Source organism: Bufo bufo, chromosome 11 (assembly GCF_905171765.1).
Source record: "Bufo bufo chromosome 11, aBufBuf1.1, whole genome shotgun sequence".
Lineage (NCBI taxonomy): Eukaryota > Metazoa > Chordata > Amphibia > Anura > Bufonidae > Bufo > Bufo bufo.
The window spans coordinates 14,256,929-14,282,868 of NC_053399.1; the positions used below are offsets into that span (position 1 = coordinate 14,256,929).

At 47.0% G+C, this 25,940-nt stretch overlaps 1 protein-coding gene across 1 annotated transcript; it reads right to left on the bottom strand.

Moving 5' to 3' along the window:
* Positions 1 to 2,167: 2,167 nt before the first annotated feature.
* MOK (MOK protein kinase) lies at positions 2,168 to 24,864 on the bottom strand. Its single transcript, XM_040412600.1, has 12 exons — positions 24,652 to 24,864; positions 21,420 to 21,534; positions 17,353 to 17,442; positions 16,848 to 16,918; positions 9,893 to 9,971; positions 8,837 to 8,885; positions 7,914 to 8,092; positions 5,679 to 5,780; positions 3,803 to 3,976; positions 3,618 to 3,726; positions 2,640 to 2,837; positions 2,168 to 2,545 (listed from the first exon to the last, which is right to left on the bottom strand). Exons 1-12 carry the CDS (start codon positions 24,656 to 24,658, stop codon positions 2,465 to 2,467), a joined length of 1,254 nt encoding a protein of 417 aa, XP_040268534.1. The 5' UTR covers positions 24,659 to 24,864; the 3' UTR covers positions 2,168 to 2,464.
* Positions 24,865 to 25,940: the final 1,076 nt, after the last annotated feature.

Consider the following 25,940-nt stretch of genomic DNA (forward strand, 5'->3'; position numbering starts at 1 on the left):
AAAAAATAATGTAATGGAGTGCTGGGCCGTGGGGGTTTTGATCATTACACTAGTCATTTTCATTATATGAAAATAGTGATTTCTAATTAAAAAGAGACCTATTAATATTACGTTTTCTGTTTTATTGGTCACCTGATATTTTGCTGTGCTCCGAGCTCTAATAAACGTGTTTGCAGTAAGACGCAACTCCGTCTCTAGAAGAGCGTCCTTACGTTGTCGTATTTCTATCAGGTGAGGGGGTAAAAAAATATTGGGGCGGCCTCTGTCTGTAAGTAATAGTTTCATATTCACAACCCAAGAAATTAAATATACAAATTAAAAATTGTCAACTGAAAGGAAAATTGCCAATTCAAAAAGTGATGGCAGGGTCAGACCTCTGGAACCGCTACTAATCCTGTGTATGGAAAGGGCTGCAGCAGTAATATAGCGTTGTCCCTTCCACCGGTTTGCCATGTAGAGCAGCGCTGTCCGCTCTGCAGGAAACTGCAGCATTTCTCCAAGCGATGAGAGCGCTGCTGTAGTTTTCGGTTGTGGCAATGCGTGCTCTGCGACGCAACATCTTCTGGTCGTGTGACGTGGCCTAGGGTGCCATGTAGCCCCAGCCAGCAATACACATTAGATCGCCCTATGCGTCTCCCAACCCCTAATACGTACACAAGTGTCCTCAAAAGGGAGAATGGAGAAATCGACTACCTGACTCCTCTGGCGGTAGATTAGCTCTCGAGAACAAAAGGATTTGGCGTGTTAAAATCCAACAACCCAATCCCTGGTCAATCAGTCCTGATGTTATCGTCAGTTTGGGCTCATGCACATGGTCATATCATGACTGTTTTATACGGTGCGCTACACAACGGTACCTTTTCCTCATTTCTTGGCAGGAGGATTGTCCTTTTAAACTTAGGCCTCATTCACATGGTCATATTCTGGTCAGTGGCACGTGACGGAGCCTGTAGGAGCGGTGTGGCCCCGTCGTGTGTATGAGCCCTTACAGTGTTGAACCTGATAAGGCCTCATCCACAAAATACAGATACTGGTCGTGTTCGCGCTGCAACTTCTTTTGTGGAAATGTCTATTGTTGTCTGCAAAAAAGGACAAGAATAGCACATGTTCGATAATTTGCAGACGGCACGCGGATGACATCCATGTTTTGTCTGCAAATTTTTTTTTTGTAGCCCCATAGAGATGAATGAATACAATCTTGTGCATGAGGCCTAAGGCCTCTTTCACACGGGCGTCATGTTTTTTTGCCCGGATAAGATGCGTGTGCTTTGCGGGAAAATGCACGATTTTTCCGCGCGAGTGAAAAACATTGTAATAAGTTTTGCACGCGCGTGAGAAAAATCGGCATGTTTGGTACCCAAACTTCTTCACAGAAGTTCGGGCTTGGGATCAGTGTTCTGTAGATTGTATTATTTTCCCTTATAACATGGTCATAAGGGAAAATAATAGCATTCTGAATACAGCATGCGTAGTACAATAAGGCTGGAGGGGTTAAAAAAAATTATTATAAATTTAACACCTTAATCCATTCTGTCCCCAGCCCGATCGTCACCTAGCAACCATGCTTGAAAAATCGCACCGCATGGGCACTTGCTTGCGATTTTCACACGGCCCCATTCACTTCTATGGGGCCTGCGTTGCGTGAAAAACGCTGAATATAGAGCATGCTGCGATTTTCACGCAACGCACAAGTGATGCGTGAGAATCACCGCTCGTGTGCACAGCCCCATAGAAATGAACGGGTCCGGATTCAGTGCGGGTGCGTTCAACTCATGCATTGCACCCGTGCGGAATACTCGCCCGTGTGAAAGGGGCCTAAGGGTAAAGATAAGTAGAGTAGTAATTATAAATTTAGGGGGTCATTTATCATCATCTGAAGTACACCACTTTTTGGTCGAAAAGGGGATTTGCGGGCGAATCTGCGACTTCCCCGAGCTGGTGTAAAAAAAGGGGGCAGGCCGGCCAGCCCCTCTCATTTATCATTTTCTACACCTGTTTTTGACGTAGAGTTAAAGAAAGTTGCATGGCCGGTTCTTAAGTTATGTAGAGGCTGGCGCCTCCAGCGCAAGGTTATTAAGACCGGCCTCTAAAACACCGGTCTTAATAAATGACTCCATTAGTTTTTACTTTTTTTTTTCTACTATTAAAAACTACAGCAGTGGTCACAATGTTCAGATTTAATATAAAACATTTAAAAAAAAATTACGGTACAATCAAAGACGGCAAAGATCGGTGGAGAATTATTACAATTTTTTTTTCAGATCCGTTTGTAAAGTGCAAATTGAGTTTGAGAAAATTTAGTTAAATATTTGAGGTGGAGTAAATTAAATCCCAGGAACAGAGCCGGAGGGGGTTGGGCTCTGATAACAGATTATTTTTGGCGGGTGCAGCGGTGGCTTTTGGGTTTCTTGCCGGTCTCGGTTAAAGGCACAGTTTGCATTAAGTTAACAGTCTGTGTGAGAGTTCAGAATCCTCCTCCTTTTCTCTCTAGGGAAGGTAAGTGATACGGCTTCATCATGGACTTCCCGTGCTGGTGGATGTCAAACTGTTAACACAGGACACAGAAGAAGATTACAGCCTCCGGTTATACTGGAGAAGACACGGAAATAAAAAATAAAAAAACGGAGATTTCACTTTACCTTGGTGTCTATGTACTTCACGCTTGGGATGACGGGGAGTTTTCCGCTGTTTCCAGGAGTAGGAAAAACGGATTGAAACTTAAGCGTGGAGAAGGGTACAGTCTTTGATACCCCGGGTACATTAAGTTTTGGCAGCTCCATTGGGAAGGTAGGTCTGTGGTGCTGGAAAGCAAGTTCTGGTAGTGGCTTCATGGCCTGCTGCAAAAATAAAAGTAAGTTTCCCAAATGTATTAATACTCTGTGTGGGTCCCATTCCAGATTCCAGTGGACGACCAGCTGCGCGGTACTAAGATGACATTTCTAATATAATGTATCGCTATTTTTCAAGATCTTTGATTGCTGTCATGAAAAGTAATCCAGAACGCATCCAACTTTGAACTCAATACAACAGTCTACAGCAGGGATGCTCAACCTGCGGCCTCCAGCTGTTGTAAAACTACAACTCCCACGATGCCCTGCTGTAGGCTGTCCGGGAACGATGGGAGTTGTAGTTTTGCAACAGCTGGAGGGCCGCAGGTTGAGCATGCCTGGTCTACAGTGAGCTCCCCCTAGTGGCAGCAGAATTGTACAATATAATTGGCGCTCTCTATCAGAATAAAATAAAATATTTCCAACCACTATGAAGATTACCCATGAAAATCAATGAGTGCAAAATTTCGGAGCTGTAGTAACTCATGTCAGACCCCTTCCCCTCTTCTCCATCTGATATTGACGACTTATCAAGGACGGGCCATCAATATCAAAAACGGGGAGTCTGCAACCTTCGGCACTCCAGCTGCTGTGAAACTACAACTCCAAGCATGCACACGTTCTTGGCTGCTCCCATAGAATTGAAAAAGGAGGATTCTGGGAGTTGTAGTTTCAGAACAGCCGGAGGTTGCTGATCCCTGATCTAGAACCTGGACAACCCCTTTAAGTTTCATTTACAGAAAACCGCATTGTAACCATTACCAAAATAAAATAGAGGTAAAAATTTACCTGCCTTCGCCCCTGGCCTGCGATTCGCATCAAGTAATTCATTGAGGCCGCAGTGTTGGATTTCTCCGTCAGTCCTATCTTACAATGGAGGGAATGCTTCTCTAATGTCCTGAAATGCGTTAGACGTGTCAGACACGACGGCAGGTACCAATAGGACAAAACGCTACTCCGCAGAGATACCCTACCTGGGCTCCTCAAAATATGGATGCTGGAGGGCCTTGCTGGCGCTGAGTCTGTCATCGGGATCGTATTCCAGCATAGCGGACATCAGAGAGATGCTGTCAGGCGAGATGCCGGGTATCAGCTGTCTGATCCCGCTCCCCTTCTTGGGTGGGAAGTCAAAATTCATTGCTCTTGACCTGTACAAGGGAACAAACAATGACCTGTAGATTAATATCTGTATAAATGTGCTTCCTTCTTCCCTGCTGGCAGCGCGGTGCCGGCTTTGAGTCCTGACCACCAGACACCTTTTACATGTCCATAGCAACCCGTCTCAGGCTATGCTCTTCAAATTCCATGGCATGGGAGGTAATTAAAGGGGTTGTCCTTGTTTTTAAAAATATATAGATAAAAGGCAGGGATGGTGTTAAAACAATAAAAGAAGTAATATGCTCCAGTGCCAGCGCTCTGGTGCTTCTGGCCGCTGCATTCCATATGTGACTGCAGCAGTGACCACTGCAGCCAATCACTGGCCCCAGTGCGGTATAATGCTGAAGCTAGTCATTGGTTGCAGCGGTCACCTGTGGTATACAGGCATGCCAAGACCACTAAAATCAAGGCTGCAGCAGCGGAGAGGGTTTGAGTATAACCTCTTTCCCTTTATTATTATTTTTTTAACTTTCACCAACCCTTTTAAAAGGCATGTTCCAGGATTTTGTTATTGATGCCCTATCCTCAATATCAGATCAGCCGGGGTCTGACGCACCACCAGTCGCTTGTTGCAGTGTAGCATCGGCGCTGGGATTACTGCAGCGTCGCTCCCTTATACTTCAGCTGTGGAGTTCTGACGCCGGCCGCTGCCGATCACATATTGATGACCAGCAACCATCAGTGAAAAACGCATCGCATCCGGATTGTATCGTTTTTCACTGAAGCCCCCATTCACTTCTATGGGGCCAGGGCTGCGTGGAAAAAAAACTGCAGAATATAGAACATGCTGTGATTTTTCTGATGCGTGAACAATAACCCTAATGTGCATAAACCCATTGAAATTAACGGCTCAGGATTTAGCGCGGAAAACTTGTTTGTGTGAAAGGGATCTAAGGCTCTGTTAGCACTGCCTTTTGTTCCGAATCCCAGCAGATTTGATGAGAAAAATAGCGATGCATGCAGCAGTATACTGCAACCTGATGTCAGTCTATGGGGTGCGCAGGACGCTGGTGGTATCCATTATGCAACAGGGCCCTCTATGCTCTGTGGTTTCTGTTAATCTGTGATACAACTTTATACAGACTAGGCTTTGAATGCTTGTTTAGCGTGAAGTTTTACATTGTGTGGAATTACATTTACTAATCAGTACAAGTCTAAATTAAAGGGCATCTGTCAGCAGTTTTGTCCCTATGACACTGGCTGACCGGTTACATGTGCACTTGGCAGCTGAAGACATCTGTGTTGCCCCCATTGCTAAGAAAAATAAAGTTTTAATATATGCAAATGAACCTCTAGGAGCAACGGGGGCGTTGCCGTTACACCTAGAGGCTCTGCTCTGTCTGTAACTGCCAAGTCCCCTGCACTTTGATTGACAGGACCAGGCAGTGTAAAAAAAGTGATCACGTCTACCTGGCTCTGTCAATCAAAGTGCAGAGGGCGCAGCAGTTACAGACAGAGCAGAGCCTCTAGGTGTAACGGCAACGCCCCCGTTGCTCCTAGAGGCTCATTTGCATATATTAAAGCAATGCGGGCACATAGGAACATGGGACCAACACAGACGCCTTCAGCTGCCAAGTGCACATGTAACAGGTCAGCCAGTGTCATAGGGACAGAACTGCTGACAGATGCCCTTTAATGGCATTAAGTCCCTTCAGTGTACGAATGGGAACATCGTGAATAGAGGTCTCTTACTGTTTAAACTTCCGCAGTACGGCCGAGGCCGGAGTGCCCACGACGTCATGGATCTTGGATATCTGGTCTAGTTCATTCAAGCCAGGAAAGAGAGGATGGAGGCTGAAAAAAAAAAAATATATAAAATCAGAAAGAGCGAGTGGCAGCCATGTATGGTGTTATTTTTACTGGGGAATGCAGTCACGCTTGTGTTCACAGTTCTCTGCAGGGAGAGCGTTTCTGTTGACACAGACAAATGGGAATGCTGATGCCGGGCTTGATACGCTGCGCTGGCATAAGCTGTCTGTACAAAGGCCAGCGCTGGTTAAAGGGCCCCGAGAGTAAGCAAGGAAGGGCAGGAACTGAGGCCAGCTTACTTTCAAACACCGGCTTAGCTGCTACACCTCCTCTAACCTGGTGGTCTCCAGCCGTTGTGGGGCTACAGCTCCAAGCATGCCCTGGCAATGGCACGTTGGGAGTTGTAACTTCACAACAGCTGGAGAGCCACAGGCTGGAGACCAATGCTTTAACGCAGTGATAGGCAAACTGCGGCTCCCCAGCTGTTGCAGAACTACAACTACCAGCATGCAAAGACTGCCTACAGCTTTCAGCCTACAGCAGGGCATGGTGGGAGTTGTAGTTTTGCAACACCTGGAGAGCCATAGTTTGCCTATCACTGCTCTAATGTATGCGACTGGCATGCGGGTAAGGAGGTGAACGTTGCCCCCACTTGACGAACCTTTACTTATCATGAAGATTTGAGTTGTCAAAGTTTAGATCCTATCTTAAAAGGGGTTGTCTCAGCTCATTAAAGGGGTTTTCCGACTGTTTAATACTGATGAACTCTGCTCAGGGTAAGTCATCAGTCAGTATCTGATTGGTCGGGGTCCAACAATGGGATCCCTGCTGATCAGCTGTTTAAAGAGGCTGCAACACTCCTGACAGCTCACCAAGCACAGCGCCGTCCATTAGATAGTGGCTGCGCTTGGTATTGCAGCTCAGCCGAATGAGGTGGAACACAGCCGTGAGCGCTCCGTAGTATCCCGGCCTGGATTCCTGCTGATAGCAGGAGCGCACGGCGCCATTGGTCGCTATGACGCCATGTGCTTCGTGCCGCCGCTGCACTACAGTAATACACTCGTGTTCCATGGCCTAAGCGCTGCCTTGGCCACGTGACCGATGAACATGATATTACTGGTGCTCCGTGGCCCCTTCAAACAAGTAAACTGTAGGGGTCCTGAGAGTCGGACCCTCACCTGATGACCCATCCTGAGGATAGGTCATACACAGGGGTGTAGCTAAAGCCTCATGGACCTTGGTGGAAGAGTTTGGCTTGGACCCCCCCCCCCCTTCCCTCAGTGCGTTGTGGCCAGGGAAGCACATAGCCTTCGTGCTGCCAAATTCTTGACCTAACCCCTTCCCTCCAGCCAGAGGTGTAACTGGAGCAGCATGCACTTTCTATAATACCGGTGTCTTCTTATGTGGAACAAGGGTCTCTGGGCCCCCTCAGGCTCCTACCTCTGCACCCCCTATAGCTATGCCCCGGTCATACAATATTAAACACTGGGAAAAACCCATTTTTCTAAATGCAGCTGGCCTGGCGATCAGTCTGGCTACTGAATCCCCTGGTGAGAAGCATTTATTGCTGGGGTAATATGTGACCCGCCATACACTTTCCCTGCAAAAGCTGCAGCATAGAAAATGTAGCCCTGGACCAGGGATCAGCAACCTCCGAAACTCCAGCCATTCTGAAACTACAACTCCCAGAATGCTCCATTCACCGCTGAGCACAGTGTGCAGCCGGAGCGCGGGAGGTTGCCGAGCCCCTGCCGTAGACTCACACCGCGGCACTGAGAATTAGGCTGTACCAGCTCTGCCACACCGGCAGCTGTGATACAGTCACTCTGCTCTGGCTCATGGGCAGGGGTCCCGAGAGGTGGATGCCCCCCCATCTATATTGAAGTGAGGGGACGACCTGCAGCCTGTTTAAGGTTCTCTACCATACCAACCTCTCTGTCTGTACAATGTGCAATCCTAAAAGCTGGGCCACTTGCTAAAAACATGCCCTATAATAATAGGTTCTAAACCACAAGAGAATCTGTGATGACGTCGCCAGTCACGTCGGGGTGGATATGCAAGACACAGCCTGATGTGAGGAATGGAAACGTGGCAGGTGACCCCTAATGAAGATGAAATATTGGCGTTTCACACTCATTAACTGAATGATGCCCAGGACGTGACGCGACGGAGCCTCACCTGCAGATTTCATAGAACACGCAGCCGGCGCTCCACACGTCCATCTTGTAGGTGTAGTATCCATCAGTCAGCAGGCATTCTGGGGCTCGGTACCAGCGGGTAGAGATATACTCCGTGTAGGGCTGCTTGGAGAAGACACTACGACACGAGCCGAAGTCTGCGAGCTTGAGAACGTCTTGCTAAAAACAGTAACAGGGATGAGACGGTCAGTAATTAAAGAGTAACTGGGCCGCGGCGAACACTGCACAAGCCGGAGCACAGATCGCTGCCCCTGCCTGCGCTCCCCTCAAGCTTGGCTTAATTCTGGCACAGCACATCGGTGCCCTGTACAGTTGTACTATGCCAGGATGTAGTGGAGCGGGCTCCTGCCTGAGCCTGCTCAGCTCGGGGCACATAGATACAGGAGTATATATGGAGAGCCTTGAGCTGAGATGAGCGGGCTCAGGCAGGAACTCACTCGGCTCTGCTACATCCTGGCATAGTACAACTGTACAGGGCACCGATGTGCTGTGCCAGAATTAAGCCAAGCTTGAGGGGAGCGCAGGCAGGGGCAGCGATCTGTGCTCCGGCTTGTGCAGTGTTCGCCGCGCCCCCCCCCCGTGATATCCGTCCGCACAAAAATGAGGATTTTAAGACGTGATAAAATCCAGGCCTTTGGGCCCCTATTTGAGTAGGAAAACAATATCATTGATTAATAAAGTATATTACAAAAATCATTTTTGGGCTATTTAGATCAAATAAATAAAAAAAAGTTGTGTAAAAAAAGTTTAGTTACTATTTAAAAATCACCATACACATCAAAGCAATTCAAGGAAAGGGGGGGGGGGGGAAATCTAACCTGAGGTCAGCAGAACAACATGGATAGAGGAGACTGACCATGTGTGACCGTAAATACATTCGGGATGTGGATTACAAAAGCTTACCTTTATCAGAATGTTCTCTGGCTTTACGTCACGGTGAAAAATGCCATTTCTATTCCAAGTCAAGAGGGGAAAAATAAATAAACGGAGACCATATCAAAGAAAAGCAGAACACGATGACTGTAGCCCCGCTATAACAAGTGCCCCGCTGATCACAAAACTTTATGGAAGAAAGATGTATTATTGAGTTCAATGGGAACTGCACCAATTAAAGGGGTTATCCAACCTCTATAATGCCCCCCCAAATGCCCGAGCCCCTCATACAGACCTCACTCCCCGGCACTAGGGATGAGGAAACTTCTGTTTTCAAGTTTGGCGTAGAAGGTTCGGGTTATCTAAGAATTCCATTATGGCAGCGGAATCCATAACTGAACCTTGTACGCCGAACTTGAAAACAGAAGTTTCCTCAACACTACCCGGCACCCGCGATGCTAGGGAGGCTCGGGAAGATGCAGCGGCGGCCGTGCGGGCATCAGAAGTGACGCGGGTGCCGGGGAGTGAGAGAAGTACAATCTGTGTGAGGGGCCCCGGCATTTGGTGGGGGCCATTATAGGGGTTGGATAACCCCTTTAATAGGCACTGAGCTCCCCCTACTGGTGGCTGCAGGTGGAGAGAATGTATCACTTTAGAAGCCCCATCCCCCTTTAGCTCCAGGTCTGGTGTATTAAACTCCAAGGGAAACTGTGGCCGCCCCCTACAGGGATACTTTAACAAAAAAAAACAGGGTGACCCCCTTTGTTTCACACGGTTCCATTTCAGATGGAGCGGGAAACATTTTAATACATAGCCCGGGTAGGAGCTACTCTTTGCAGCACATGCCAGTTCTCGCTAATGGCGGAAGGTCCAGGGCAGAGTAGCGCAGGGGATTGGAGTCCGTTTTTGCATTGACGAGCACTGCTATAGAGCATGCAATGACTTCTGCGTGCAGAAAGTGCTGAAAAGGGACTGCAGGCCTATCCTGCGAGCAGAGGCAGGTGTGTGGACTGCAGGGCGAACAGGTTACTCAGGTTATGTAATGAGGAACGTGATTATCTGAGAGCACGGAGGCCAGTGACCTACCTGTGAATGTGCTCCAGAGATTTACACAGCTGGTACATGTAATTCCTGATTTTATTTTCCGGTAGGGGCTGTCGTCTCTCTGTGAGGAAGGATGGAAAAAACACAAGCAATTAAAAGGTTTTTTTTGCCCTATTAGGACATAGTGTGCATTCCCCCCCCCCCCTTCCCATTAGCCTAGTGGTGAACATGAGCCGTCCATGGATTACAAAGACGACCACATTACATTTCCTCTGCAGCTGCTGCGGCTTTCCCAGCAAAGTACAAGGGTGCTGCAAATAGTATCCAGTATGCAGGAGAAACTCATGAACCAGGAGGCTCAGGATGGAAAGTGCAATGGGTCTCCCACCAGACATGGGAGTGCTGCAGTGCAAATGTGAACAGAGATGTGAGAGGAGTGTATAATAATGGTGCCCGGAGTAGTGATATGCCGCAGGGTTCTGCGCTGACAGGCTAATTACATTTATGATACGACAGGCGGTGAAGAGTAATGGCCCGCAGCTCATTATACTAAAACCTGGAGATTATACGAATGCATTGCACTTAATAAAATAGATGGTCTTCAACATTGAACTCTGTGATGAGCGCCGCCGTAACCACGGGAAGAAAGCGCTGCACGTATTAAACTGCCACATAATTCACCAGGAAATTGGCAGAGATTTAAGAAAGTAAATGTCACCAGAGAAAGAAAGGCCAAAACTCTGAGGCTCAGCTCAACCTCTTAAAGAAACCAAAGCTACATTTCCTTAAGACTGTCCAGAGGTTATTAGAGGTAAGTGGCATCTTCCTCACCTTCCTGCAGATCCCTGTCCCTGCCTACAGGTCCTCTGCAAATGTTCAAAACCCTCCGCAGTCACTGAAAAATCCATCTAGTGTAAAATAGTACATAGTACACAGGAGGGGGATGCAGGTTCATCAGAGATCAGTGCGCACAGCAGAGAGGAGGGGGATGCAGCTGCATCAGTGATCAGTGCGCACAACAGAGAGGAGGGGGATGCAGGTGCATCAGTGATCAGTGCACAGCAGAGAGGAGGGGGATGCAGCTGCATCAGAGATCAGTGCGCACAGCAGAGAGGAGGGGGATGCAGGTGCATCAGTGATCAGTGCACAGCAGAGAGGAGGGGGATGCAGGTTCATCAGTGGTCAGTGCGCACAACAGAGAGGAGGGGGATGCAGGTGCATCAGTGATCAGAGCACACAGCAGAGAGAAGGGGATGCAGGTGCATCAGAGATCAGTGCGCACAACAGAGAGGAGGGGGATGCAGGTGCATCAGTGATCAGAGCGCACAGCAGAGAGGAGGGGGATGCAGGTGCATCAGTGATCAGTGCGCACAGCAGAGAGGAGGGGGATGCAGGTTCATCAGTGGTCAGTGCGCACAGCAGAGAGGAGGGGGATGCAGGTTCATCAGTGGTCAGTGCGCACAACAGAGAGGAGGGGGATGCAGGTGCATCAGTGATCAGTGCGCACAGCAGAGAGGAGGGGGATGCAGGTGCATCAGTGATCAGTGCGCACAACAGAGAGGAGGGGGATGCAGGTGCATCAGTGATCAGTGCGCACAGCAGAAAGGAGGGGGATGCAGGTGCATCAGTGATCAGAGCGCACAGCAGAGAGGAGGGGGATGCAGGTGCATCAGTGATCAGTGCGCACAGCAGAGAGGAGGGGGATGCAGGTGCATCAGTGATCAGTGCGCACAGCAGAAAGGAGGGGGATGCAGGTGCATCAGTGATCAGTGCGCACAGCAGAGAGGAGGGGGATGCAAGTGCATCAGTGATCAGAGCACACAGCAGAGAGGAGGGGGATGCAGGTGCATCAGTGATCAGTGCGCACTGCAGAGAGGAGGGGGATGCAGGTGCATCAGTGCACAGCAGAGGGGGGGGGTACAGCTGCATCAGTGCACATAGAGAGGAGGGGGATGCAGGTGCATCAGTGATCAGTGCGCACAGCAGAGAGGAGGGGGATGCAAGTGCATCAGTGATCAGAGCGCACAGCAGAGAGGAGGGGGTGCAGGTGCATCAGTCATCGGATCAGACAGCACAGCTTTGACAGTACACAAAAAGAGCGCTCCCCTTCAGCATAAAGTATAGAGAAATGTAATATATCGACTGACTAACTGTATAGGGCTAACCAGGGTGTTGGTCACGCGACTCCTTAGCATCGTGTTATCCCTCATTTCTGATAGGTGAGGGTCCATCCGCATCCCCCTGTGTAACCAGACCCCTTTAGTCCAGCATCAATGGCTGACCATCAGATGTCCATTGTAAAGTACATAGTACTTGCTTCTCAGCTTAGAGAACCTTGAGGGAGAAATGTATAAAACCTTCTCTTTTCTTTCCTAATCCCCCTGGATTATCGGATGTCAGATTACAGGAATTTCACTGTAGAAGGAGGGGGGGGGGGAAAAAAAAGAGGAAGAAAACGTTGATTTGTGCGATTACTAAAGAGTGAACCCCGGGCTTTCCATAGGCTTTCCCTTATCCGGGGCACAGGTTCAGTACAACACCCTAGATCTGCACCCGGGCCAAGGCAAAGCGGCTTGCTGGGAGCCCCCTGGCACTGAGGGCGCACTCCTCAGCAGCCCCCCAGCTATGCACCTGGTAAACCTACAAAAGGAAGCAGCAAACAAACCTCATTCAGACTGTAAGGCCGACGAGAATTCACGTTCCTTGCAGCCATCTATAGTTCAGATCGGGATTTTCCGAGACCTCAGCATCAAAGCGGCCGAGATTCACACAGTAAATCTGTGCACAGGGCTGTTTCATTGTACATTCCTCCTGCCGTTCGTATTCACAACACACAGAAACAAAACCGCTGCTTGTGCTAGAACATTCAGTCTGCCATTCAGGACCATCGACTATTAGCAATGCAGGAGCGCAGCTCCGAAGACGAGAGGACACGTCCACGCATTGCACAGACCACCCACTAATTGTGCAATACTTCATATCTCCTGTGGGGGCGCTGCAGGGAGAAGTAATCACTTAGGGGGTCATTTAATAATGGCTGTTTGACGTGAAAAAGTCACAAGCCCGCTTTTTGCGACTTTTCAACGACCATGCGACGTTATTTTTTACACCGTCCTTGCCAGTGTGGCGGCCGGGTGTGATGATGAAAAAAAAATTAACAAAACTGATAGGTCCCTATGGACCAAAATAGGCCAGTCCTTTAAAGGGGTATTCCGGTTGTTACAAGTTATTACCCATCCACAGGTCAGGTATAACTATTAGATTGGTGGGTGTTTTACCGCTGGGACCACCACCGATCCCAAAAATGGGGGCCCCGTACCCCCTGAAATGAGTAGAGAGGCCAGTCAGTCATGTGCGCGGTCGCTCCATTCATTTCTATGGAAATTCCGGAGATAGTTGAGCGCTGTGATGTCACATGGCCTAGGGAAAACTGGAAAAGGCTGCGGTTCTACTGCGAGCACCTCCTCAAATAGCTGATCGGCAGAGGTCCCGGGTGTCGGACCCCCACCGATCAAATACGGGTGACCTATCCAGAGTACGAAAAGAGGGTGGTTATTAACGGTACATACTCAGATTGGGTCACTGTCACTAGTGGAGTACCTCAGGGGTCAGTATTGGGCCCTATTCTCTTCAATATATTTATTAATGATCTTGTAGAAGGCTTGCACAGTAAAATATCAATTTTCGCAGATGACACTAAACTGTGTAAAGTAATTAACACGGAAGAGGACAGTATACTGTGTATATACTACAGAGGACAGTATACTGTATATATATACTACAGAGGACAGTATACTGTATATATATACTACAGAGGACAGTATACTGTATATATACTACAGAGGACAGTGTACTGTATATATATACTACAGAGGACAGTACACTGTGTATATACTACAGAGGACAGTGTACTGTGTATATATATACTACAGAGGACAGTATACTGTATATATACTACAGAGGACAGTGTACTGTATATATATATACTACAGAGGACAGTATACTGTATATATACTACAGAGGACAGTATACTGTATATATATACTACAGAGGACAGTATACTGTATATATACTACAGAGGACAGTGTACTGTGTATATATATACTACAGAGGACAGTATACTGTATATATACTACAGAGGACAGTATACTACTACAGAGGACAGTATACTGTATATATACTACAGAGGACAGTGTACTGTGTATATATATACTACAGAGGACAGTATACTGTATATATACTACAGAGGACAGTATACTACTACAGAGGACAGTATACTGTATATATACTACAGAGGACAGTGTACTGTGTATATATATACTACAGAGGACAGTATACTGTATATATACTACAGAGGACAGTACACTGTGTATATATATACTACAGAGGACAGTATACTGTATATATACTACAGAGGACAGTATACTGTATATATACTACAGAGGACAGTATACTACTACAGAGGACAGTATACTGTATATATACTACAGAGGACAGTATACTACTACAGAGGGATCTGGATAGATTGCAGGTTTGGGCAGATAAGTGGCAGATGAGGTTTAACACTGACAAATGTAAGGTTATGCACATGGGAAGGAATAATGCAAGTCACCCGTACATACTAAATGGTAAAACACTGGATAACACTGACACGGAAAAGGATCTAGGAATTTTAATAAACAGCAAACTAAGCTGTAGAAACCAGTGTCAGGCAGCTGCTGCCAAGGCCAATAAGATAATGGGTTGCATCAGAAGGGGCATAGATGCCCGTGATGAGAACATAGTCCTACCACTTTACACATCACTGGTCAGACCACACATGGAGGACTGTGTACAGTTCTGGGCTCCTGGGAACAAGGCAGACATAGCAGAGCTGGAGAGGGTCCAGAGGAGGGCAACTAAAGTAATAACTGAAATGGGGCAACTACAGTACCCTGAAAGATTATCAAAATTAGGGTTATTCACTTTAGAAAAAAGACGACTGAGGGGAGATCTAATTACTATGTATAAATATATCAGGGGTCAGTACAGAGATCTATCCCATCATCTATTTATCCCCAGGACTGTGACGAGGGGACATCCTCTGCATCTGGAGGAAAGAAGGTTTGTACACAAACATAGAAGAGGATTCTTTGCGGTAAGAGCAGTGAGACTATGGAGCTCTCTGCCTGAGGAGGTGGTGATGGGGAGTACAATAAAGGAATTCAAGAGGGGCCTGGATGTGTTTCTGGAGCGTAATAATATTACAGGCTATGGCTACTAGAGAGGGGTCGTTGATCCAGGGAGTTATTCTGATGCCTGATTGGAGTCGGGAATAATTTTTTTTCCCCTTAAGGGTCCATTCACACATCTGTGTGTGTTTTGCGGACCGCACATCGCCGGTACCAATAGAATATGCCTATTCTTGTCCGCAATTGCGGACCAGAATAGGGCATGTTCTATTTTTTTTCGGGAAAGGAAATGCGGACCCAGAAGTGCGGGTCCGCATTTCCGGATCGGGGCCGCACATTGTGCGGCCCCATAGAAATGAATGGGTCCACAATTCCGTTCCACAAAATGCAGAACGGAATTGCGGATGTGTGAATGGAGCCTAAGTGGGGGAAATTGGCTTCTACCTCACAGTTTTTTTTTTTTGCCTTCCTCTGGATCAACTTGCAGGATGACAGGCCGAACTGGACGGACAGAGGGCTTTTTTCAGCCTTATAAACTATGTTACTTATCCCCTAATCTGTTGACAGGGTGTAAGTTTAAATCTTGAGACAGTTCCTTTAGACAGCTCCTCTGAGAGCTCATATGATAGGTGTCAGACAGGTTCTTCCTATTTGATAAACTAAGGGATAGGAGAAATCAAGAGGAGAAAAAAAAGAGGAGAAAAAAAAAAAGAAGAAAAAAAAAAAAAAAAAAAGAGAAAAAAAAAAAAAAAAAAAAAAAAAGAAGAGGAGAAATCAAGAGCACGAGAGAGAAAGAGACTGCACCCAGACATAGGGGGTCAGGGGTGTCACTTTAATTGAAGGAATGGGTCATGGATTAAACCGACCTCAGCCATTACTAGCACCTGTCTGGTAATGGGTAGGTCCTGCTGTGCTGGACTCCACCAGCCCTCTGAAGGACTCCTGTGGTATCTGGCAACAAGACGTCAGACAACAGATCCTTTAAAGTGGTTTCCAACAACACAGGGATCCACTTGCAATAAAGTAGTGATCATTACTTACCTGGCAGACCCCGCGCTGTTCTCTTGGCCGGGATCTGCTTACCCAGCTGCAGCGGTGATGTCATGTTGACAGCATGTGACCGCTGCAGCCAATCACTGACCTCTCCAGTGCACCGCTGTGGCTGCAGCAGTCATGTGTGGTCAGCATGACATCACCGCTGCAGCTGGGTAAAGAGATCCCAGCTGGGAGAACCGGAGCGACAGCGTGGGATCTGCCAGGTAAGTAACGATCACTGCTTTATTGCAGGCGATCCCCTGTGTTGTCCTGTTACTTGAACAACCCCTTTAAGTCCTCAAGTATAGGACACGCGCCCGGCCGTCCACATGATGTCATAGAAAATGCAATTTGTTAGACCAGGCCGCCTCCAGTTCTGATGCACACATGCCCATTGTGGGCGCCTCTGGCAATGGACAGGAGTCAGCGTGGGCACTCGGAGAGGTCTGTGACTATGCAGCCCCGTGCCCTGTGTGTCCTGACACCTTTCTATCACATCACCCGTAATGCTGTCAGCAATACGACAGGTGCTGAGAATGAATGAAGAATACAGACGCCTGGATGCCCGCTTCTCATAATAAAGCGGAGATCGCCGGAGGGACGCTCAGTACAGCGCCCACTGCAGGGAAAGTGTATTATTACAGGGCGCCCATTCAAACAATCACATTGAGTTCATGAGAGTGGAAGCCGCTCTGGGCCTCTTCTACGGAGTCCATATGCCGTTCTTCTCGAAAGATCTGGGAAGATGGCACAAATTATAAGAGGCTCCAAGTCCCAGGTCATACACTTACGTCTAATCAACTCATAGATGTTCATATCCATCAGCTCGCAGATCAGGGCGAGGCATCCCGATTTTCGGTCACTGCAAGATTTGAAAAGATCATCAACGGTGAGAGGACTTTGTTTTTTAATATACCGTCGACGGCTGGGCGACTTTTAATAAATACTCGGCAAAAGAAAGACAGATGAATGAAATACGCCGGGCTAATCTTATGGCCAAAAACAGGCGAGCTTGATCAATGTGCCCCATTGTAACAAACTGTAGCACTATACATAGTAGATAGTGTTGAGCGAGGCGAGCTTCGGATCACAGATCCAAAGTCGCTTGGGGATCGCAGATCCAAAGTCGCTTGGGGATCTGTGATCCCGAAGCGACTTTGGATCTGTGATCATCCCATACATTTGAATGTTGTATGGAGACGGATCTCCGAAGCTTGCCTCGCTCAACACTAATAGTATATATATCTATATACACACACGTATAAGTACTAGTTAGAGCAGGAGGAGGATACTTACTAGAGCACTTCATGCAGTGCGAGGATATTGGGGTGCGGGCTGAGTCTTCGCAGCGCCTGAATCTCTCTCACGTTGTTTACCTGGTCAATGCTAAAGATGAAGATCCCGGATTAGAGCACAACAAGCACATCGTACGGCTCGCCAACTAGCACAGGGGGCAAGATGTGGTCTAGGACTTTTGGTATAGATCATATAAATCGGATCTACTGCACCCCTCCAGTTGGTTGCCCCCTGGAAACAGAAAACACGCTTATCCCCACTGTCAGGCATATAAGCTCTCGCTTTGTAATGACCCCCGACAATGCACTGCTCTCTGATATCCACAGAATTCTGAATTTTGCTTTGGATGTGAATAGAGAAGAGAACATTGAACTCATAAAATAACAGAAGGATTGGCAAAGTTGTCTGTTGGTCTATAGTGCCGTGTTAGGCTACTTTCACACTGGCGTTTTTGCTGGATCCGGCAGGGTTCCGCAAAAACGCTTCCGTTACTGATAATACAACCGTCTGCATCCGTTATGAACGGATCCGGTTGTATTATCTTTAACATAGCCAAGACGGATCCGTCATTAACTCCATCAAGGCAATGGGGGACGAATCAGTTTTCTATTGTGTCAGAGAAAACAGATTCGTCCCCATTGACTTGCATTGGGGGTCATGATGGATCCGTCTTGCTCCACATCCCATGACGGAAAAAAAAAAACGCGGCATGCTGTAGTTTGCTCTCCGGTGTGAGAACGGAACTAAACGGAACAGAATGTATTTTGGAGCATTCCGTTCAGTTCCATTTTGTCCCCATTGACAATGAATGGGGACAAAATGGAAGCGTTTTTTTTTTTGTTTTGTTTTTTTAGGTATTGAGACCCTATGACGGATCTCAATACCGGAAAATAGAAACGCTAGTGTGAAAGTAGCCTTATCACACCCGCACAATACTGATCTGTAACATGGCCTTGTGCACAAGTCCTAAAGCTGGGGTTGTGTCATGCAAGTGATCTAAACCGATGGAGATGCACATCTTCGATACAAATGATTAATATGCATGTACGCAGGTTATGAGGTTGTCACCTGCTCGCTATCTGTCATGGTCACAGGTGCAGAGGACGCGGCAGGTGTACGTAAAATCACACCCGTCGACTAGTCACTGGTCTATGATCCTGTACTGTAAATGCTGCCACCTGCTGGCCAGAGTAAGGTATGGCACATGACAGTGGAGAACACGAGTGTTTACAGGGGATCTGTAATGCTTGCATTGTGTGGCTTTGTCTGGCAATCCGCCAGCACACACTGAGGATCAGAGAGGATTATAATCTACAAGAATTATGGTCAATGGCATTTCCTTGGAATGCGACGACATTGTCGTTTTGCTCTGACGGACTGACAACTTTATAATGTCCCGGAATATTGCAGAAAATAAGTTTTCATTAGCTTCTTGGTGAAGTGTAATGATATCCTTTCACTTAGTGAACTGTTGCTTCATTCTGGACAAAAAGAACTTTTAATGTCCCAGCTCTAGGGGATGCGGTGGCCCCTCTGCCACGTAAGAGGACTAAGAGAGGCATGTGATGGTGGCGGGTCCCTGGGTGCTCCTGAAGGCAGCCATCTAAGCAATACACTCAGGGCGGATTGAGAACTTAAAGTGGCCCTGGAAAAAAACCTAATGTTGTAGGCGGGTCCAGCAATACCATTACTGCAGAATAAAATACTGCCCCAGCAGAACCAGATACCACAGTGCAGCACAATATACTGCCCCGCAGAACCAGATACCACAGTGCAGCACAATATACTGCCCCAGCAGAACCAGATACCACAGTGCAGCACAATATACTGCCCCGCAGAACCAAATACCACAGTGCAGCACAATATACTGCCCCGCAGAACCAGATACCATAGTGCAGCACAATATACTGCCCCGCAGAACCAGATACCACAGTGCAGCACAATATACTGCCCCGCAGAACCAGATACCACAGTGCAGCACAATATACTGCCCCGCAGAACCAGATACCACAGTGCAGCACAATATACCGCCCCAGCAGAACCAAATACCACAGTGCAGCACAATATACCGCCCCGCAGAACCAAATACCACAGTGCAGCACAATATACCGCCCCAGCAGAACCAAATACCACAGTGCAGCACAATATACTGCCCCGCAGAACCAGATACCACAGTGCAGCACAATATACTGCCCCAGCAGAACCAAATACCACAGTGCAGCACAATATACTGCCCCAGCAGAGCCAAATACCATAGTGCAGCACAATATACCGCCCCAGCAGAACCAAATACCACAGTGCAGCACAATATACCGCCCCGCAGAACCAAATACCACAGTGCAGCACAATATACCGCCCCAGCAGAACCAAATACCACAGTGCAGCACAATATACTGCCCCGCAGAACCAGATACCACAGTGCAGCACAATATACTGCCCCAGCAGAACCAAATACCACAGTGCAGCACAATATACCGCCCCAGCAGAACCAAATACCACAGTGCAGCACAATATACTGCCCCAGCAGAACCAAATACCACAGTGCAGCACAATATACTGCCCCAGCAGAACCAAATACCACAGTGCAGCACAATATACTGCCCCAGCAGAACCAGATACCATAGTGCAGCACAATATACTGCCCCAGCAGAACCAGATACCACAGTGCAGCACAATATACTGCCCCGCAGAACCAGATACCATAGTGCAGCACAATATACTGCCCCAGCAGAACCAGATACCATAGTGCAGCACAATATACTGCCCCGCAGAACCAAATACCACAGTGCAGCACAATATACTGCCCCGCAGAACCAGATACCATAGTGCAGCACAATATACTGCCCCAGCAGAACCAGATACCACAGGGCAGCACAATATACCGCCTGCAGAACCAGATACCACAGTGCAGCACAATATACTGCCCCAGCAGAACCAGATACCACAGGGCAGCACAATATACCGCCTGCAGAACCAGATACCATAGTACAGCACAATATACTGCCCCAGCAGAACCAGATACCACAGTGCAGCACAATATACTGCCCCAGCAGAACCAAATACCACAGTGCAGCACAATATACCGCCCCAGCAGAACCAAATGCCACAGTGCAGCACAATATACTGCCCCGCAGAACCAGATACCACAGTGCAGCACAATATACTGCCCCGCAGAACCAAATGCCATAGTGCAGCACAATATACTGCCCCGCAGAACCAGATACCATAGTACAGCACAATATACTGCCCCGCAGAACCAGATACCATAGTACAGCACAATATACTGCCCCGCAGAACCAGATACCATAGTGCAGCACAATATACTGCCCCGCAGAACCAGATACCATAGTGCAGCACAATATACTGCCCCAGCAGAACAGAATATCACAGTGCAGGAATAAATACTCCCGCCTGCGCACCAGTATGAAATAGTATCATCATCAGCCTGAGAACAGCTATACAGTTGAACTCAGGGGGGCACCTGCGACTGTGGGCCAAGGGGGATATAAGCACCTGATGCTTCTATATTAATTAATGCTGAGAGCATCAGATCTTTATGTATTGGGCTGGCGGCCAAAAGGAGGCTTTGGGCGGCCCTCGGGACATCACCCCACCAGAGAGTTTCCCTGTAGGATCTATGGCCAGTCCGCCCATGCATACACTATAGGGTATTCCGGTAAAAAAATATTCCACTGGATGAGTGTTAAATGTTAGACCCTCCCCAAGCTCACAGTTTCTGTCGCTCCCAAAGATATGGATTGGCATTGCACATGACTGACCACTGCTCCATTCAGACTTCTTGCTGTGGTCATGAGACCGGTGGAATGGAGGGGGGGGTCCCCTGTTCAATCATGGGGGTTGTTGCAAATATCGATATCAATTTGGGTCCAGGGTGATCATGACAGGGGTCCTATCCCCCGGATCCCCACCAAACTAAAATGTGTCACCTATCCATTTCTCTGTGTCCTTCTCTATGTCTGATAGTTCAGAGCATTTGATAATCTGGCCCCTCTCACGTATAGGAGGATGTAATATCTAGTAAGGTATGACCGTGCCCTGACGCGCACCTTTTATACAGCTGCTTCATCTTCTTACACGCGTAGTGGTGGCCATCTTTTAAACTCTGCGCCTTCACCACTTCTGAAAACGTCCCTTCCCCTATTTTCTGGATTGTTTTATATTCTGGGATAAAAACAAACAAATATAAATAATGACTTAGTGAACTAAATAAATACAAACATAAATAAATAAATATATATATTAACTAAATAAATAAAAATTTATATATTTATATATATAAATAATTAAATAAAAATAAATAAAATTAATACAAAGAAAAAAAAAAAATCATAAAAACTTACAACACTGCGTAAACTTCAGACGTCTAAATATGCGCCAAATAGATCACAGCGGCTCATGTCCGATTTTGCCACTCGTCACATCTTAAGGGCGGTTTCAATGCTACGTTTTATACTTCTTTTAAGCAAATTATTTAATTAAAAGATGCCTTGTAAACACTGCGCTCCTGGCCGCACTATGCAGTGTTTTTATGGTATGAAATTCATAATATATAATATTTTTTTTTTTTTACAAGCTTTTCTTTTTAAGGTGCCATTTTTTTTTATCACACAACTTTTTAGTTACATTTTTTCTAAAGAGAAGTCTGTGGGAAAACTTATTTTTGCAATAAAAAAATAAAAAAAATAAAAAAACAACAACATCAAGACACAGTCTTAAAACACCACTACAAGTACATCTGTCTGCGTGGTATAGTGTTGTAGCACCTTAACCCTTAGGATACCGGAGGTTTTTTGTTTTTGCGTTTTCATTTTTCTTCCCGCAGCCATAACTTTTTTATTTTTCCATTCACATAGCTGTATGAGGGCTTATTTTTTTGCAGGACAAGTTGTACTTACTAATGTCACCATTTAATATGGCATAAAATGTAGTGGGAAGCGGAAAAAAAAATTAAAAAATCCAAATAGGGGTGGAATTGGAAAATAAAAACCGCAATTCCTCAACAGTTTTACGGTTTTGTTACCATGGCATTCCCTTTGCGGCAAAACTGATCCATGCCCTTCATTCTCTGGGTCAGGATGATTACTATGATACCACATATGTATAGTTTATTTTATGTCTAAATAGTGTAAAAATAAATGTAAACATAAAAAAAAATCATTTTTTGCGGAACAATCTGTAGTTTGTATTGATACCATTTTGGAGTGTGGGTGACTTTTTGATCACATTTTATTACATTTTTTTGGATAAGAGAAGATTTAAAAAAAAAAATTAAAATTGGCCATTTGACCCTTTTTTCCGTTACGCCATTCGCCGTATTGGAAAAATATTTTTATATTTTAATAGTACGGGCGTTTTTTCGGATGTGGTGATGCCCATAATATTTATATTTTTTGTTATTAATGCATTTATTTTTTTATTCTACGGAAAGGTGGGTGATTTAAACTGTAAGGCCCCTTTCACACGAGCGTGACGGATTAGGTCCGGATGCGCTCAGTGAAATTCGCACAATTTTGTAAGCAAGTTCAGTCAGTTTTGTCTGCGATTGCGTTCAGTTGTTCAGTTTTTTCAGCGCAGGTGCAATGCGTTTTAATGCGTTTTTCCCGCACGTGATAAAAAACTGAAGGTTTACAAACAACATCTCTTAGCAACCATCAGTGAAAAACGCATCGCACCCGCACTTGCTTGCAATGCATTTTTCACGCAGCCCCATTCACTTCTATGGGGCCAGGGCTGCGTGAAAAACGCAGAATATAGAACATGCTGCGATTTTTCCGCAACGCAGAACTGATGCGTGAAAAACAACGCTCATGTACACAGACCCATTGAAATGAACGGGTCAGGATTCAGTGCAGGTGCTATGCGTTCACGTCACGCATTGCACCCGCGAGGAAAACTCGCTCGTGTGAAAGGGGCCTTATATATTTAAATTTTTTATATAATTTTAACAGTTTTTTTTTACGATTTCGAAGCTCGTATTTGAGCCTACAAAATCTATTTATTTTTATTTTTTTATTCTGAACCCTTGTGGGTCTTTTAGACCCATGATTTGTACAAAACTGCTCATTTTTTATGTTGGCCTAAGGTCTCATGCACACGGCCGTGGCGGTATTGCGGCCTGCAAACAGCGGGTTCCGCAATATGCGGGTACCGGCAACGTGCTCCCCGCATCACGGATGCGGACCCATTCACTTTAATGGAGGCACGGAACCCCCCGGAAGCACTACGGAGTGCTTCCATGGTGTTTCGGCCCATGCCTCCACACCGCAGACCCATTCAAGTTGAATGGGTCTTGAATGGGTCGTTGCCTGTGCATTGGGGACCGCGAATTCCACGACGGCCGTGTGCATGAGGCCTAACCCTGCGTATGGAAACCAATTACCGGCATCCTCATTGGCCACAAAGGATGCCGGTAAGAAGCTGCGCTTCCTCGCGTGGTGATCAAGGAAGCCATTTGTTGTCTGCAATAGCCTGAGTCTCTATGAGGGAACCCCTGCTACTGGAGTTGTAGTTCTTATGGAGGCCTGCAGGTGGCAGAGCTCCATAAGCACATAACCAATCAGCACTACATTGCAATGGCAGAAGCCATCAGCGGATCACACGTTCAGATCCCCTGGGGGTAGGGGGAGTGTGGATAAAAAAATAAAAGGAAAAAAAAAACTTTTTAAAGATATAGATGTATAAAAAATAAATAAATAAAATATTAAAAAATAATCATCATAGGCACCGCTCAAACCCAAAACGTCTGAACTATTAAAATAAACATAATTATCCCATATGGTGATCGCCGTAATGGAAAAAAAATCTAAATGGCCAATTCCCCCCCCCCCCCCCCCAAAAAAAAAAAAATCTAATAAAAAAGTAAAAAAAATAAATATCAAACACACTCCAAAATGGTATAAATAAAACCTACAAATCGCCCCACAAAAATTTAGCCCTCACACAGCTCCGTAGATGTAACTATAAAAAATGTCACAGAGGTGGGAATATGGTGGCGAATTTTTTTTTATTTTTTTTCCAAAGTTTTTATTTGGAAGGCGGGGAGTAAAAAGATAAATAAAAAATGGAAATGCAAAAAAAGGAAAATTGACCTGGGTAGAAGGGGTTAACTCTGATAACCCTGCTGCTCGAAATTATGTCCATAGTGACGTCACGTCCATGGTCATGTGACCCTGTCATAGGACATGAATAGGTCGCTATGGATATTACTAATAATATAATACAGCAGGCATTTACCAGGCGGCAGTAATGGCGGCGGCGGCGCCCCCCGGTGTCACTTACTGTTCATGGTGCTGCCGTCGCCCGGAGGAGCCTCTCACACAGCACTCGCCGCCGGCACCGGCATCTCTCCCCCCTCCGCTCTCACGCACTCCAGGAGCAGTTCACTGACTCTCCGTCAGGGCGCCATGTTGTACTGCCGTCTCCTAGGCAACCGCCCCTGCTCCGCACCCTTGACACCACGGTAGATGCTAGAGTGGAGTTGTTAGAAGGAGGTCTGTGACGTCACTGGTCACATGCTCCTTCATGGTCACATGAGCAAGTGTGGGAAGTGCTTAGAAACCCGGACTGCAAGAGCTTGTGGAGGAGGATGTGCTGTGTGCTGTGTGCTGTGTGCTGTGTGCTGTGTGCTGTGTGCTGTGTGCTGTGTGCTGTGTGCTGTGTGCTGTGTGCTGTGTGCTCATGGGAGCGCGTACATGAGGGGGCAGGGGGAACACTCATTACCCATACTTCTGGGTGTATTCTGGAGACATGAGGGGGCAGATCTGGGGGGGCTTTATGGGGTGTAAATCTGTGAGGGGGGCATGTGGTGTATCTTGGGGACAGGAGGGTACAGATCTGGGGGGGAAGGCTTTATGGGCTGTAGATCTGTGAGGAGGGGGCATGTGGTGTGTGGGACCCATGCAGATCAAACAAGGGGTCCTCGTGCTGCTGTCTGTGGGAGAGGGGTGACATGACGAGTGTCTCTGGCAATGTGGGGTATGTGTGGGTATATGTGACCCATGCAGAAGTACTTGTCCTGCTGTCTGCTAGTTGGGTGGCATGAGGAGTGGTCCTAGGACTTTTCAGTGTAGTCTGTAAAGTCAGGGGCCGTCAGTTGTAGTATGTTTACGGGGTATAGGAACTACACCGTCTGGAGTAGGGAATGTTGCTCTGAATTAGCTCAAGGCAGTTACAGGGAATTGTACGGCATGTATGTCCGGAATGTGGCTCCTAGGTTTGGGCTTCATGTGGTGGTTTGGAGTTTAATGCCTCATCTTAAATTTTCTACTTATGTGGCTGTGGTGACATGTTTGTGGTTTTGCACCCCATAAATCTTATTCCTAGTAGCTTAATGGCACAAGAGGGGTGTCCAGTCACTAAAGCCAGGGGAGACGAGCGCTCCAGGGCCGGCTCCTGTACGGGCGGAGAGGAGCGCTCCAGGGCCGGCTCCTGTACGGGCGGAGAGGAGCGCTCCAGGGCCGGCTCCTGTACGGGCGGAGAGGAGCGCTCCAGGGCCGGCTCCTGTACGGGCGGAGAGGAGCGCTCCAGGGCCGGCTCCTGTACGGGCGGAGAGGAGCGCTCCAGGGCTG

What these genes read in the sequence shown, in the direction of transcription:
- MOK (XM_040412600.1), bottom strand. An exon ending in GCACTGCATGAAGTGCTCTA is followed by an intron (nt 16,919 to 17,352) that starts GTAAGTATCCTC and finishes CAAATCTTGCAG; the next exon opens with TGACCGAAAATCGGGATGCC. An exon ending in CAGAGAACATTCTGATAAAG is followed by an intron (nt 8,093 to 8,836) that starts GTAAGCTTTTGT and finishes TACTGTTTTTAG; the next exon opens with CAAGACGTTCTCAAGCTCGC.